This window comes from Gymnoscopelus microlampas (genome assembly GCF_963454915.1).
Source record: "Gymnoscopelus microlampas genome assembly, chromosome: 9".
NCBI classification, from domain to species: Eukaryota; Metazoa; Chordata; class Actinopteri; order Myctophiformes; family Myctophidae; genus Gymnoscopelus; species Gymnoscopelus microlampas.
Genome location: NC_139946.1, coordinates 37,456,939 through 37,473,972, shown reverse-complemented (window position 1 = coordinate 37,473,972; position 17,034 = coordinate 37,456,939). Strand labels below are relative to the sequence as shown.

The 17,034-nt window shown below is 41.5% G+C and overlaps 1 protein-coding gene across 1 annotated transcript in view; it reads right to left on the bottom strand.

The window, feature by feature from the left end:
• The window catches only part of faf1 (Fas (TNFRSF6) associated factor 1), a gene marked incomplete at its 5' end in the record, with an annotated part of 84,668 nt that overhangs the window by 46,757 nt on the left and 20,877 nt on the right, over positions 1-17,034 (bottom strand). The window contains one exon of the mRNA XM_084066100.1: positions 13,931-14,017. Coding sequence (XP_083922226.1) covers positions 13,931-14,017 — 87 coding nt within the window. The remainder of the gene's footprint in view (positions 1-13,930; positions 14,018-17,034) is intronic.

Here is a 17,034-nt window from a genome sequence, read left to right as displayed (position 1 = left end):
AATGGGTTAAGGTTAAACAAGATGCAAAGGCCGAAACATGCTCCTCCTAGTTGGTTCATACTCTGTAGTATGGTGGTGTCGTGGTGATGCCAAAAAAGAGCAGATCTACCAGACTACATGACACAGAATTCAGTGTAAGCTTGTAGATCTACTTATAGCTTGTAAATATATCACTCGTCCATCCTGACTACTTTCTGTTCTTTTTGGCAAGCGACAGCGCTGCATGATGGAATAGATTAATTATGCTTTAGGGAACTAAAAACGCAGGAACGGCGCAGTGCATCTGTGAATGATAAAGTGGTGGAAAGAAGCACTGTGCTACAGTAATGAGGTGTAGCAATCAGTAGGGTGGTGCACACGCACATATCTGCAAACACGCACGTGACGTGTATTACATTATGACCCGTCAATTTAACATTTGGCCGGTGAAATGGATTCTTATCTCCAAAAGATGCTCAACAGAAACCCTGATGTATGTAAAGTACATTATAAAGCGCATTTGAGTGGTCGGAAAGACTATAAAAAGCACCATATAAATCAGTCCATTTATCATTATATCTATATTGCTGAATATGTAGTGTTGGTAATGGCTTAACCCATTAAGACCTGGAACTGTGTCATTTTTTGATTTGAGCTAAAAAGCATTATTTTACACTTTGGGCTATTCAAAAATAGCAGATATACAAGCTCATAGCGCGGCACCGAGTGCCGCGCTACGAGCTTGTAGATCTGCTATTTTTGAAAAATCGTGAAAATGTGTGCAAATCTTCTGAATATATATATTTTTAAAGCGAACATTTTTAATTCAAATCTTTGCTTCTGGGGGTCCCTGGAACAAAATATTTTGATGGGGGTCCACGGCCAAATGCATATAATTTTGGGGGTCCTTGACATGAAAAAGATTGAGCACCACTGATATAGAAACATACGTTTTTCAGAATACTGTTGAGATTTAGGAGACATAGAATCGGCTTCAGGTCTCAATGGGTTAACTAAAACATACTGCCTCTATGGAGAGGCATCCGAAGCTCTGTGTGCTGCTTTGCTCTCATGAGTAAATTAACTCCAACTAAAAAAGGCATGGTGCTGGGTCACAGACAGTGTGCATGGCCTGTCGCTGTCCATTGGTGGTGGTGCTGAAGCATTCGCCAATCGATGCATGTACTGTTAGAGCAGCGTATGCTTGTCCATTGTATTCCAACTGGCAACCCGTCTTCTTTTTTTGTGTCCTTCAGAATAAGCTTGTCTGGCAGCTTGCTTGGCTCAATAAGTGACAATTTATGTTTCTGATAGGATATCAGCTATTTTACAATTGTGAATTTTAACACAGTTTTATCAGAAGCACCCTTCGAGAATCCTCCGCACCCTTTGCGCTGAGACTCTAGCTCCGGCCCCTGATGTAAACGCTGAAGACATCAGAGGTTGCTCTTGGAAATATTTGGACTTTGTCATGGACCTAACGTTTTCTGATCAAACGCCTTTATATCAATTTATTCTTTTATACACTTTTGTTAGGCGTCATTAAGCTCTGAAAAGAGGCTTAAAGGAGGAGTTCACCCAAAAATTACTTATTTTCTACCAATTGCACACCCCATGAAGCCTTCATTTCATGGATTTATTTTTGTTTTTGTGGCATTCCTAAGACAATAATTTGATGACCGTGTGTATTTCCGGTAGGAGACACAAATAATCTACTTTGTGTCTCCTACCGGATACATTAGCCGGTAGGAGACGGGAATCAAATTATTAGCTTAGGAATGCGACAAAAACAAAAAATAATCCATGGATTCAAGGCTTCATAGGGTGTGCAATTGATAGAAAATAAGTCATTTTTTGGGTGAACTCCTCCTTTAATGAACATTTAGTTGCTGAAGTTGCTGAAGACTCGGCTGCTGAAAATGAGTATGCAAAAGATATGATTTTCGAACAAAGACCAGCCCATGTTCCCAATCAGGGTGAAATCTTGATGAGCTTTACCTACACCTGTACCAGTTAGCGTACGGTGGTGGTAGTTTCTACTAGAAGAACACCTGATTAATGAGCTCTCACACCCAAGACTGGAAATGTCTTTGTTCTTCAGGGACTCATTATAACTCGTCTCTCAAGGCCTAGGCCCTACGGACAGTAACAAGGCAACAGGCAGTAACAAAGCACTGCTGTGGTGGGGTGCAGTCACAAGGTATTTAAAGTGTACAGGCAAAGAGGTCTGCCTCATAGAGAACAATGTCACATGTGTGTCCAAGCACCAGACTGTAGATAAAGTGGTCTACTTCATAATAAACATACAATAATTCCTTTATCAAATAGCATTTAAAAAAGACATGTACTGTATCTAAATATTTACTTAACAGGATGGTTCTCACGAGGCCACGGTTGTTTTGACAATCTCAACAAAGATCACTAAATCAACAACTGATGAATGCACAAGTTACGATCAGTAGGAATTTATCCAGGTCCGTTTAATCTACTCTCAAAATCTACGCTAAATAGTCTTGCCACTTGTTGTGACAATGTCATATGCACTCATGCCCTTAACCCATTGAGACCTGTAACTTTGTCATTTTTAGATTTGAGCTAAAAAAGCATTATTTCACACTTTGGGCTATTCAAAAATAGCAGATATACAAGCTCATAGCGCGGCACCGAGTGCCGCGCTATGAGCTTGTAGATCTGCTATTTTTGAAAAATCGTGAAAATTAGTGCAAATCTTTCAATATATATATTTTTAAAGCAAACATTTTTAACTCAAATCTTTGCTTCTGGGGGGTCCCTGGAACAAAATATTTTGATGGGGGTCCGCGGCCAAATACATATAGTTTTGGGGGTCCTTGACATGAAAAAGATTGAGCACCACTGATATAGAAAAATACGTTTTTCAGAAAACTGTTGAGATTTAGGAGACACGTAGAACCGGCTTCAGGTCTCAATGGGTTAATTGTGAAGGGCAGAGCAGAACCTAGAAATGCAAGTGCTTTTCTGGGAGAGTGAACCTCCAAACAGCGTGACTGCACCAGGGGCAGGCAGGCTGGGCAAGATAAGATGCGGAGAAGCTGTTCGTCCCCTGCAGAGGTTCTGTGATCTGCTCCATTGTCAGGTGTTAGCAGAGACAAAGAGCAGCTGGACATTGTTGAATCAGGAGAAGATTACATTCAACGCCAACTGAGTCTGAAAAGCAGTAGCGAGACTGCTGGAGTATTGCCTTCTTTTTAAAAAAAAAAGGAGTGATTCTCCTCGCTGGCCTCAGTTTCTATAGCAGGAGAGAGAACAGTGACAAATAGACCGTGACAGCAACATAGACTTAATAGTGAGTAGTTTTAGATCTGAAGATCAGAAAAAGTTGCGCAGTTTTCAACCTATTCACAAATCCTTATCTATTCTACGCACGAAAGAAAAGCAGAAACAATCATCACCGCAAAGGTTTGCGTACCTCTATAGCACAGACTGGAGAGACAATTTACTGGCATCTAGCCTGTGAAATATTATGTTTTTATAAAAGGTATGTTTTATTTGAAATTGTATTATGTTGATGTAGTCTTTCTTAATCTAAGATAATGAACCGTATATCATTGTTCCTCAGGGAAGGGAAGAATTTTATCATTGCCCATCACCTAATGACGTCTGTAAAAAGAAAAGTGTTGGGGAAGTGCTAATATTGACCATTGTGTCTTAAATTCCCACCAGCTCAATAACTGAAGAGGGGATATGAGAAATACAGTATCTCCCCTGACAGATAGGGAATGAATAATATCCTGCTAAGGTCCCCACTCTATCTCTTTCCCTGTTGTCTGAAATGAAGAAAGCTGGCCAAAATAAAATAAAAAAGGCAGAGGCTTGATTCAAATGCACGGCTAAAAGCACACAGAGGGGAGATGACATCAGTGCATAAAAAAAAAATAGACCAGCACTGGAAACACTAGCCTTGCTGGCAATAGTTAATCATATCTTGGTTTCAAAATAAAAAGTGTCACAAATCAAAAGGGACAAAAGGAAAATAATATTTGAGATGTTAATTTTCTTACATCACTGTAGATAAGCAAATTAAAATCCACCCCATGAGGCCCCAAACAGTCAATCAGCCCAGATTCAGATAACACACACACACACACACACAGACAGACACACACACACACACACACACACACACACACACACTCACAGCAGATTGCATTTCTTGTCTACTGGTAATTAGCAGCCAGTGTACTTCGACAATGAGAAATCTAAAAGGTGTCACGGCAGGGATAGCCGAGTATCCCTGGAACACCTAGGAAGAGCACTTAACTGAATTGGCTTGTCCTTGTTCATGTAACTCAACTCTGACCAAGTTAATTTAACAGTGGGTCTACCAACCATTATATTATTGTGCTCTTCATATACAAAGCAGAAGTGTAAATGGGATGGGGACAAAACCGAACAGTTAACAGTCAAACCAAATTCAGTTGCAGACATTTTCGCTGATTGGAGGAAAGAACAAAATGTGCCCCCATAGAAAAGCCATTTGTATTTGCAGAGTTCTGGGTGCAAGGCCTTGAGCTTAAACTGCTTTGGTTATTGAGACAGTCCAAGACATGTAGAGTCTCAGTGATGTGAAGGAATGGGATAACTCTATTCTTGCCATTCTGCAATTGAATATAATCAAGCATTATAATCTTTAACCCATTAAGACTTGGAACGCATGCGTTTCATTTTTTGATTGGCCAAAAAAAAAAGCATTCTTTTACACTTTGGCTATTTTTGAGAAATCGTAAAAAAAAATCTGCAGATCTTTGAATATTTTCTTTTTTAAGCGAACATTTGTAACTCAAATCTTTGGTTCTGGGGGTCCCTGGAACAACATATTTTGAGATGTGGGTCCTTGGCCAAATACATACTGTATACATTTTGGGGTCCTTGACATGAAAAGGTTTGAGAACCACTGATATAGAAACATGTTTTCCAGAATACTGTTGGGATTTAGAAGACATTCGGCTTCAGGTCTTAATGGGCTGTTGAGAGGACTCTTGAAAACACTTCACCTTCCCTCCTCAAAAAAAAAAAGAAAAAACACAAGCACAATGAGAGGTTTTCCACTGAGGAGCCTAATAAGTGTATACATAAAGCTGATCACTTCCCCTGTCAATGGCAGCCTGGAGAACTTGGGCTGACAAGGACATTGGGAGGGGTTGAGACGAGTGCCTCACAATCCTCTTCCTTGCTTTGACCCGGGGGCTTCTCCTGATGTGGAGGTACACAAGTGCAGCTTTGCGGCTCAGTGGTGAAATGTGGAAACGAGTGCGGAGTGCCGCAGGGCACGGGGGACAAGGTTAACCCCCCCACCACCACCATGCATGACCCTCTCCCTTATCTCCACACAAAAGGACGGGCTCCTCTTTTTCTGATTCTTTTAATTAACACTTGCATTGACGCTCGAAGCATTCAGACGGCCGACGCAGGGAACATGTTTTTTTTCTCTCTTCCCTCCATTCCTCACTAAGCCTTTCTTCCCCTCTCTCCGCTCCTTTTTCCTCCCCTTCTCTCGCTTAATTCGCCCGTTTCATTTTTTCCCCTATTCTACTGTGGGCAGTGTTTGGATTAGGTGTCTGGCTGAGAGTGTGAGATAATTACTACTGACAGCTGTACTGACGGCCACCGCAACACCACTACCACCTTACTCCCTAGCTCTTTGATGGCGGGGGGGCGAAACAGAGTCGTGGTGCAGGAGGACAGAGGGAGAAATGGATGGGGGGGGGGCAAGGGGAGGAGGACACCAGTGTGAGCTTGAGAAGTTTGGGAAAATAAAGACTTGAGGTGAAGTGAGGAAAAGAAGAAAGAGGGAGATCGCCCCACCCTAAACACCTGTTGCTTTTCCCTTCTGGAGGCCCACAGTGTGTTGCTGAAGATATGTCACTCCTCATTAGGATCTGGGGTCCTGCACAGAAAGACTAAGGTTCACCCAGCCAATGCGTGTACATACGAGCACAAACATATTTATTGCACACTCTCTCCGAACTAGGAGGCCACGGTAAGTAGAGATGTGTACAGGACTAGTGGGACAACCAACAGCGGGTCTTGTGTTTTTTTGCTTTCCATTTGGAGGGGTGGTGTAGCCGTGTTACAGCAGAGGGTCTAGAGGTGACCAAGCTAATGGGAAGGAACATTCCCTCTCAGACAACGACAAAACAACACCGGCTCAATATCCTCCGCTTCAAAGAAAACCATTAAAGAGAGTGACGGACAGAAACAGTGATTGATACCATAGAGAACGGAGCGAGGGGAAAAAATACAATAAGAGAACGAGATGGAGAGAATAACTCCTGCTCCGAATGTCACTTGAAGGCAGTCAATCACGCAGGAGGGCTCTGTCTGAGCTTATCGCTGAGCCCCGTTGCTACGGCAACCTCGAGATAGCCCTCACCCTCACCTCAGCCACCCTCACAATATGCCCTTGGTTTCAAAGACCCTGCATCAGGTAGAGGAGGATTCCATTAAGGCAAGCTGGGAAACAGAGGCAAGCACCAGCCGATGGGGCAATAGACCTCCGAGGCCCCACGGCGTTAATACATTAGCAAACACCATGAAACACTGGATAAATGTCAGCAATTACTGGGTAGGAAGAGGGGGTGGGGGCTGGAGAGATGCGAGGGATGTAACGGGGATGTCCCACTTGCTGCTTATCACTCCTAGGTGTGTGGATGATGAAAGTGGATGAAAGACTGCCAATCAAAACAATGAATTACACTCGGGCTGGCAGGAAAGATACTGCTATTGTGAATCTAATAGTGTTTGAAACTTGTCCTTTCAATACGATAATGCTCAAGTAATCTTTAGTATATAGCTATATACAGTGAATGTCACACAACAATAAAAGTCAATGGCACTTTGCACTGCTAAGATACTTCCTTAGTTACTCTGCCGATGTTTACTTTCCGCTCAATTAAATAACTACTATGCATCAGCCAACGCTCACATTTCAGGACATGAATCTGAAAATAGCATATGCAAGTCTAATTTAAGTGTTAATGTTATTGTATTGAAAGGAAACGTTTCAGTGCTTTGACCCCCATGAGACTGGACTGTATTTAACTGGTGATTCCTTTAAGTGAAACTAAGAACTGAAAGAGGTGATGCAAATCATAGCTGACAAAGAAAACAACTAGCAATATAGGGCCCAGGTTGAAAACAAATACACAAACCAGACATATATTTTAATGTGTTACAGGCCTCAAATAAACTGTTACTCCAAACCTCTGTTATCGATGTTTTCATATCCCAAACCACTACAGTAAAATCACAGGTGTTTAAAAGGTTAAAACAAAACAAAATGCTAAGTGTAATGAGGTGTGTGGTTTGGACTCTGCTGCAAGGTGAAGATAGGTGGGAGTGGCTCACGGGAGCAGTGCCAGGATTACTTTAATTAACCCAGGTATTTCATGCTCTCCCTTTTTAGTACAACTTACTACTCGCACACACACACACACACACACACACACACACCTCAGAAATGTGTGTGTAGAGCAGGGAAGCACTGAAACACCCAGGGCTGAGCCCCAAAGAGAGGACGTGATCTGCACGCGATTTCTTTGGAATTCATTATTAGCCAACTAATGAAGTCTCTCACCTGGATTAAATCAAACCCAGAGTATCATCCATAAAAGTGGCATAATGCAAAAAGCCTATGTACATTTGATACAGTATTAGACATATATAAACATTATTTAATCATCAAAAACATGCTGGGCTTGATTTAATTCCACAATGTGTGTGTATGTATAGATGTCTTCCTAGGGTTAACATGAACTCAATAAACTAACATAGCTTTGACCCATTTGAGAACTTCACAAATTGCCAGTGAAATGCAAAGCAAAATTAACCAGTGGTCAGCTAGGGCCAACTTTCTTATCACCAAGTCTTCAGCAACTTACAGTATTATTCTAACTTACCCTACCTTGTCCTCCTGTGTTCTCCGTCTGTTCTGTCTGTGTTCTTACTCCATTAAGATCTGAGTCCGATTCTACAAAATGTCTTCTAAATCCTAACAGTTTTCTGAAAAACATACGTTGCTAATGCTATATCAGTGGTTCTCAAACTTTTTCATGTCAAGGACCCCCAAAATTATTTGCATTTGGCCGCAGACCTGCATCTCAAAATATTTTGTTCCAGGGACCCCTAGAAGCAAAGATTTTAGTTAAAAATGTTTGCTTTAAAAAATATATTCAAATATTTTGCACAAATATAGATCTACAACCTCATAGCGCGGCACGAAGTTACACGCAATGAGCTTGTATATCTGCTATTTTTTAATAGCCAACCAATGTGCCATTACACACACAGCTAAAATGACACCGATGCTTTCCTGGTTTTAATGGGTTAAGTTCTGTCTGTTCTCCTCCTGTGTTCTCTGTCTGCTCTCCTGTGTTGGCTGCTTCCCTGTTTCTCTGTCCATTATAAGTTTATTGTTGGCAAATCAAATAATTGTCAATCGAATTATAGCAATATAACCCCACATTTCATTCCAGCCGTTCTCTCTCCGACTAAAGAGATCTAAATGAGACATTAAATAAACATCATCTCTTATGACGTTTAGTGTAGCCACCTCTATCATTACCATTAATCATTAATCAAAGCTAGCTAATGTTAGATCAAGTTAATGGGCAGCCACCCACAGGAAAAACTCTCATCAAGGTCAATGTAGATACCAATACCAACACAATGTATTTGCCGTTTTTATTTTCTTTTAAAGAGGAAAGAAGCTATAGCACTAGCTCCAAATGCACTAGATGCCATATGCTTATGTTACTGGCATCATCGCACCCTCGTTTGCATAAAGCTTTGTGGTGTGGGTTGCAGGGAGGGAGAAGTAAATGTAACTGATTTGGGAACACTTGCTGGCTTCATAGTCAACCTTATAGCACCTTTGTTACGGCAATATAAAGACTAACATCCATATTAGTAGGAAGAATGCGACAGGAGGTTGAGATCCCAAGAAGATATCAGAGTGACATAGACGCAGAGCGTGCTGTCCCCGTAACCATTTGGCAACACTGTGTGCGTGTGTGTGTCTCTGTGTGTGTGTGAGAGAGAGAGAGCTGAAGCAAAAAGACCTGGGGCTATATCCCAATAGCCAGGCCCTAAACACACAGCTGGTAGCTGGTAGAGCGAAGAAAAACCTGGCCGATGTCACTCAAGTCTCCTCATATTGCATGCAACAACAAGCGAACTTGTTACATACAGTATCTGCAAATATGATTTGACCCAAGACGGTACAAAACTCTCTGCTAGAAGCAAGCCTCACATCACCTGGCCACAGCACAGACTGCATTCTACTTAGCCGTTTACTTTTACTTTCAACTTCCTTAACCCATTAAGACCTGAGGCCGCTTCTAAACATTTTCTAAATCCTAACAGTTTTTGGGGGAAAAAAATATAAAAAAATAATTTTCACGATTTTTCAAAAATAGCAGATCTACAAGCTCGTAGCGCGGCACTCGGTGCCGCGCTATGAGCTTGTATATCTGCTATTTTTGAATAGCCAAAGACATCTAAAGTGACACAGATGCGTTCCAGGTATCAATGGGTTAAGTCCAACAACGCCTCATACCACCCCAATGCACTGAATAAACTGTTCCATTGTTCAGTGCTACTTGAGTATTATCCAGCCTGATCCAATTTCAACTTTGTATATGGCCTTGAATGGACCACGGGACAATACACAAAGAAACACATTGAAGGGACAGTATCAGGGAGGGTGACGTAAAAACTAAAAAACTAGTTTCTCTCAAAAGGTGAGAACTTTTCTCCAGGAAAATACCATACGATGCCCGAACAGAAGAGACTACCACTTAAAATATTCTCTTTCTCATAACATGAACAATGAACAGACGGAACAGATAGCCTAAATGCGCTAATCAATTAAGTAAACTATAATTAGACAATCATGCACCCCTTGGTTGTGAAAAAGTGATTTTTCTTGGCTTTCACCACCTCACAAGTGTGTTGCAATAATTGATGTGCCAAGAGGCAAAGTGCACAGCAGAGGCAAGCACAGGTTGCACCCAGCTGGGCCTGTGAACTCAACTATAAACCACTAACTCTCGTCACCCACTCCAGCAATGCTGGAAACAACAACAGTCCCCATCACCATCATGAATGCTCACACAGCTATTTTCACTGAAGAGATTTGGTGTAAAGTGGAAAAAGGAGCGGACCAAGTATAGAGCCCTAACCAGTGGTGGAAAGTGACTAAGTACATTTTACTTAAGTACTGTACTTAAGTAAAATGTTGAGGTATTTGTACTTTACTGGAGTATTTCCAATTCTTTTACTTCTACTCCACTACATCTCAGAGGCAAATATTGTACTTTTACTCCACTACAATTATTTCAAAACTTTAGTTACTTTGCAGATATGATTACATTATAAAACATACATTAACCACTTTAGCCCTATTTTATACATAGGCTATTTGAAAATAGCCGATCTACAAGCTCACAACGCGTCGCGATGCGACACGTTGTGAGCTTGTAGATCTGCTATTTTCAAATATCTTAGTACTTTTACTTTTGGTACTTTAAGTACATTTTGATACCAATACTTTGGTACTTTTACATTTTAAAATGTTGAATTCCGGACTTTTACTTGTAACAGAGTACTTCTACATTGCAGTATTGATACTTTTACTTAAGTAAAACATTTGAGTACTTTTTCCACCACTGGCCCTAACCACCAAGTTAAGTACCGTATATAGGGTTTACATGTAAGCGCTTCAAATATAATATGGCAAAGGAAAGCTAAGCAGTAATCGATTTTGACTGTGGGCAGGCTAGTGTGCGGAGCTAAATGTAATCTGAGGCCCTTGCTGTCATGTTTATTGGACCAAAGCCCTGGAGATGAGAACAGTCTAATGAGCTGAGCACTGACACACGCCTCTCTCTGCTTGCCTGCCTGCTAGGCCCGGGCTTTTCTCTGTTAATACTCTCAAACATTTCAATAAGAGGGCTAGACTAGAGTAGGGGCCATTATTACACTTCTCTCTCTGTGCTTGTTTTAATATCTCCTCATCCAGGAAACACAAGACACTGCATATCCCCGTTAACCAGGTGCTGACTGAGCCGGCGCTGCCACGATGAACCCTGATCTATTCATGAGCCCGGGGCATCACGTCGTCTATAGCAGCTTTAAAAAAGGAGTGTAGCTGAGGATGCATAATAAGAACAGGAATTAAAGGAGCTACACCATGAATTTAAAAAATAATAATAATATTTGATATCATATTGTTTATGTCCCTCAAACGTTTTTCAAAAGGTTTGAGCCTAAATCAAGCCTCAGATATACTCATTCCAACTAACTTCTCTCTGGCTTATAAAGCACTTTCACCTGCAATACCACATTGTCCTGTTTGGCACGGGGCGCTATTGAGCCAGTTTGTATGCATGTCATGTCCTGGTTCTGGCCAGTATTTTTTTTTTTTTTTTTTTTTGGTTAGAACTGAAAAACGGGAGGAATTGTTCCCAGACGTGACGTAGGGTGGGGGAACAAATCTGACGGACTGTTTTCAGACCAATTTACATGAAAACCATAGATAGCCTATGAAAGCCTGCATGCTCGAAGTCGGGTATTTGTGGGAACAGAAGAGAGGTGGGGGAGACCAAAAACACACAAAAATGAAGAAAAAGTTAAAATTCATGGTGTAGACCCTTTAAAGGTCGCCACATTTTCATTTGCCATCTGAATTTCGAAAGCCTTGGTGGGTACACTTGGTGGGTAACTTTTTGCAACAAAATATCAGCATTGATAGTTCAGCGCTTAACAAAATATCAGCCACGTCGGTGGCTCATAGCACAAGCGACTATTTTGTAATAAAATATCAGCATTGATGGATCTGCACAAGTAAGATTGGTAACAAAATATCACAAGCACATCATCGGTAGGCAGGTTTGGTCATTTCAAACAATATTTAATGTTTTGTATTGCATTTTTTTTTATTAATGAGACAACAATGGCTTCTAACTTTCCAGTAATAGAAAGCCTGCCGTTTCTATTAGTACCTTGGATTCCGCATAATAAAAGTGTAGCTGTATATAGCAGGGGTTTTCAACCAGTGGTCCGGGGACCACCTGTGGTCCTTGAGGGGGTTCCAGGGGGTCCCCAGCCAAATGAATAGTTAGCAACCAAATTGACCCTTGTATGTCTGTAACTCTGAGAGTGTACAAATGGAACCAAATGGACCCTAACGGGTCCATTTGGTTCCATTTGTACACTCTCAGAGTTAAATGAACACTAATGATGATGATACAGTGTAGATTGGGACCCCCAAGAAATTTCAATGGTTGAGTCCCTGGCATATCTTTTCAAATGGGGGTCCCTGGGCTAATATTTGTCAATTTGGGGGTCCTTGATGCGAAAAAGGTTGAAAACCACTGGTATATAGTGGTGTGTATTAAACATACATTTCATTACAGCTACATCTGTCATAAAATGTGGTCACTTTGTATATGCATCCTGGATATAAATCTTCAGAGGGTTCATTCATAAGAGGGCTGTGGGTTAACACTCTTCCGCTGCGAGTGCCAGTATGACTTTACTGTTGGTTTCACAGTGGAAAGGGAAGTCGATGTGCCGTAACACAATGGCAGTTTCAGGCAATACTGAAATGAGTTATAGTACCACTTGACCACAAAGTGTGATTAAAGCAGATTTTCAGAGTCATATTTTATGTGATGTGGTTTCTGGCTCTTACTGATCTCTAGAAAGGCAACTGTAGCAACAGTAGATCCACAAAACAGGTCTATGGTGTAAAAGCTAGGTACAGGCTTTAGCTGTCACCCCACCCCACCCACCAAAACAGAACGGATGTCAACAGAAAGGATGCACAAGCTTTTGTCCTTTCAAGGACACCAACGGTTATCATTTTCTTTCACTGCTGAATCTTAAAAGCTTTACTTAAAATCATAAAAACAGGTGCAGTCATTGTTTGTTCTCTTTTGACGGAGGGATCTGTATGATGGAGAATGGGTGGCAGACCGTGGCACATAGAATAGAGTAATAATGCCCATCAAAACGGAGCGAACGGGGAAAAAGGTTATTGTTAAGTGACCACAAAGAATAAAGTATGCAACTACACCTAAAATACACAGAAAGAAACAACAAATGCTCAAAACCAAAGAGATCAAAATAAATGTATAAAAGAGCTCAGTGTTAACACACAAATGTGTGCACAATAGCTCCGCAAAGTAGAATAATAAACCTTTCCATACAATTAGCATGGGAACACATATGCTGTCAAAGAGGGGCAGGGACAAAAAGGGTCAGGGGTTCCTGAAGGTTCTGTATGAGGGCCGCTTCTGATCAGTTTGACTGTGTCCTGGTTGAATGGCTGGGGAGAGTGACCCTAGGGCGGGAGAGGTCAGGGAGACTCCATGATGTGAGCTTTAACATCCACAGACAGAGGACATGGGACGGGACCCCTCTTTGACATCTTAATTAGCTTCAACATCTTACTTTCCTTGCTTTGGACAGATGGTTTTGGCATGGCGAATGGCACCGCGGAACTGTTACTATTACACTTTACCCCGCGAAATATTGCAAATTACTAAGCTGTGTAAGATTTGGCCTCGGTTGAACATTTAATAGCATAAAATGATCCTAGATGCAAGAGCTCAATACTATAAACTCAAGATTTTCACATCTAAGAAGACAGAATTAGTACAGCCAAGGCAAACATGCAAGCATTTGCTATGGCCAGATTTCCCTCGCAAAGTCGAGACAGATGACTGCATTCTACCAAATAGCAGATCATGACTTACTTAAGTAGCTACATAATTAATGCTTGTGTGTGTGTGTGTGTGTGTGTGTGTGTGTGTGTGTGTGTGTGTGTGTGTGTGTGTGTGTGTGTGTGTGTGTGTGTGTGTGTGTGTGTGTGTGTGTGTGTGTGTGTGTGTGTGTGTGTCTCTCTTACAGAGTCATCGGATGCCGATGCAGGCCATCCCTCCCACTGTTGATGCCGCACTGGGATATTGGTCAAGTCTGAAACGTTTCTCTTCACCTGAAAACACACCAAAAAAAAAATCACAATCATTTGAAAGATTTAGATATTAGATCCTACATAAAACTAAGAACAAAAGGCAAAACAATGCACAAAAGTGCACAATGACAATTTCTATGCATCCCTGCCTGCCATAACAAGCACATTCTCATGAGTGAAATTTAAATTTTAAACCAAAACGGAGGATTTATCGAAAAACCCGTGAATAACCCTGTATCTATTTAATCTAACCATCAAATATAGTGAGGATTATGTGCCGGGCCCTCTATGATCAGTAACACAAGGAATAATGAGAGTGAGAGAGTTCTAAGAAGGAGTGGAGTCAAAAGGAGGGAGGGATGAGAAGGGGAGAAAAAAAAAAGGGAAGGGGAGAAAAAAAAGCCAGTGTTATAGGCATTCTTGGGATGCCTCGGCTAATGCCCTGCAACAACAGCCCCACGCTCTGAAATGAACAGTATTTCTCTTCTCCCATTCAAGCGCAGTCGCTGTATCTGCACCACTTAATAACATTCCGTGCTTTTAAACAGTTAGCGGCCAGCCAGCGCCTGTCGAGCGCCGCGTTAGTTGTTCGGAAGGTCGTTGGTTTAAAGCCTCGCCGCCAGCCCGATGTGCGCCGGTTGTGGCTGATCAAAGCCGCCGGCGGCGTCTGAGCGCTGGCGGGCCACGGATTCTAGCGCATTACCCCGTGCAGAATGCTGCCCTGTGGGCCTGCTGTGCGGCTGGACACAGACGCTGAGAAAACTGACCATTGTTGGAGCAAAGCTCCCTTAGACACACAAGTCAAATCCTGTCTTTGGAACAACAGCACCGGGAAGAGATGTATCCTTGGGGCGTATGGCAGGGCTGCTGGTCATGGAGGTGGAAACTTCAAGAACGCTACAAACACAAAGTCAAAGCCAATGTCAGCCGACGTACACTTTAAAATCCTCAGTGATAATTCAACTCGGAGAGCGTACAAATGTAACCAAAAAGGACCTGCAAGGGTCCATTTTGTTACATTGTTACATTGTACACAATGGATACATTAACACTGAGTATTTTTCTGTGAACTCCTAATGGCATTATTAAAGTATCCAAATGCAAAATTAGCCTCTTTCCTTCTGTCATGAGATTACAACCAAATTCTATCTTTACAGTACTAGTCTCCTGCTCTCAACAACTCTATATCTTTATTATTCTCCCATGGCCGAGCACTTCTAAATGAAACAAGTTAAATCAAGAGAGAGAACTTTAATAAAACGACAAGAAATAAGGGAAAGCATCCATCTTTGCGTCTTCCCGTGCTAAATCCCACACCACCATACTGCAGAGTGACTATCCTTATGAAGAGAAACCATGGCACAGGCTAGCAGGCTGTGGGGGTCAGGCCGGGTGGCCAGTGTTATTACAGAGTGTAATATCTATGTTTGACCAGCCAGACTACAGGGATTTGACTGACCGGCCGGCCAGCTGACGGCTAGAGGGTATAGAGGAGAGGTATAAACACTAGTAATGAAGAGGCTGCAGTCAGAGGTTAAAGCAGCATCTGAGAAACAACAAACTCCCACCATGACGAGGGTGAGACAGGGGAGGCAGGCGGAGGAGAAGGAGGAGAGAGGGAGCAGAGCAAAAGAGAGGGTTAGGGCCCACCTGGCAGTGGAGGGCCCGTCTGACCCACCAAAGCCAGTCTTGCAGGGCAGGGCCGCACTCACCAGAATCTACACAGCCCGATACTGCCTATCAATTAAGCCATTCAAACGGGGAACGCATCTCTGTCATTAAGATTTCTTTGGCTATTCGAAAATAGCAGATATACAAGCTCGTAGCGCGGCACTCTATGAGCTTGTAGATCTGCTATTTTTATAGCCAAAGTATAAACAGATTTACATGTTATTTTGCTTGAGAAATAGTAGAAACCCGAGTATGCTTAGCAGAGGGTGTTGACATAATAGTATCTGAGGCTTGAAGTGACCAACAAAGTAGAAAGTCAGCCATCCTACCAATGACCCCAAATTGCATTATGAAACAAAATGCCAGGTCCCAGCCAAGTATTCAATTCTGGTGCCATTTTAATGTATACGTAAGAAAACAAAACCTTTTATTCTTGTTTACGAATAGGTAGCCAATATTTTCATTATGGCTCCTACACCTTAGTTGCAAAGCCGAGTATGTTGGCCATAGGAAGCAGGCTGTGGAGGCCAGTACTATCTGCTGCTGCCCCCTGTCTGCCAAAACAACTAATCAAAAGTGTGATAAATGCAATCACAAAGAAATCCAATATTTCAAATATATCAAAGATTACGATTATTATTGAAGTCTGTCATGGACAATTGTGGCTTAACATTTATAGCAAAACATTAAATTAAAAATAAAAATGCCAGCGTATGTATAGCTTAAGGCGCATTTCACTCATTTTCAACCAAGTCTTCTTAACAATGGTCCTCACTAATGCTTATTTTAAGATGGTACCATTTTTGTCTACTCGTTCTGTGTCTCAGAGGTGGGCTGTGATCTGTGAACACTTCAGAAACCTGCCTACCAGTGACATCATTAGCAAGTTTAGGTCAATTAAAAAAAAAATTCAAACGTTTGTATTGGTTATTGATGCAAGAACAATGTGTTCTATTTCAGCATGCTAATTTTCCAGAGAGAGAAAGGTTGTGGTTTATATTAGTTTCAAATACCTATCGATGATGCCATTGGTAGGGAGCAGAGCAGGAATTTCATGGCACTATTGAAGGCCATGGGCCCTCAGTTTGGCCTTTTTGACCCTCAAAAAATGATGATTTTTAAAAAAAATGTTTTTACATCAGTGTGTTTTGTTGACATTCTGAATTCCAAGTCCCCATCTTCAAATGAATCCAGTGACCCTGATTAGTCCAGGGCTGAACATGTTATGAACTATGAAATATTGCTAATTTGTAAATACCAATACAATAAATTATTTTATGGAATAATAAACAGCTTTTTATTTTACTATACTATGTATTCAAAAATATATTTAATTCATTATTATTTACGTGGACATAAAATCATTC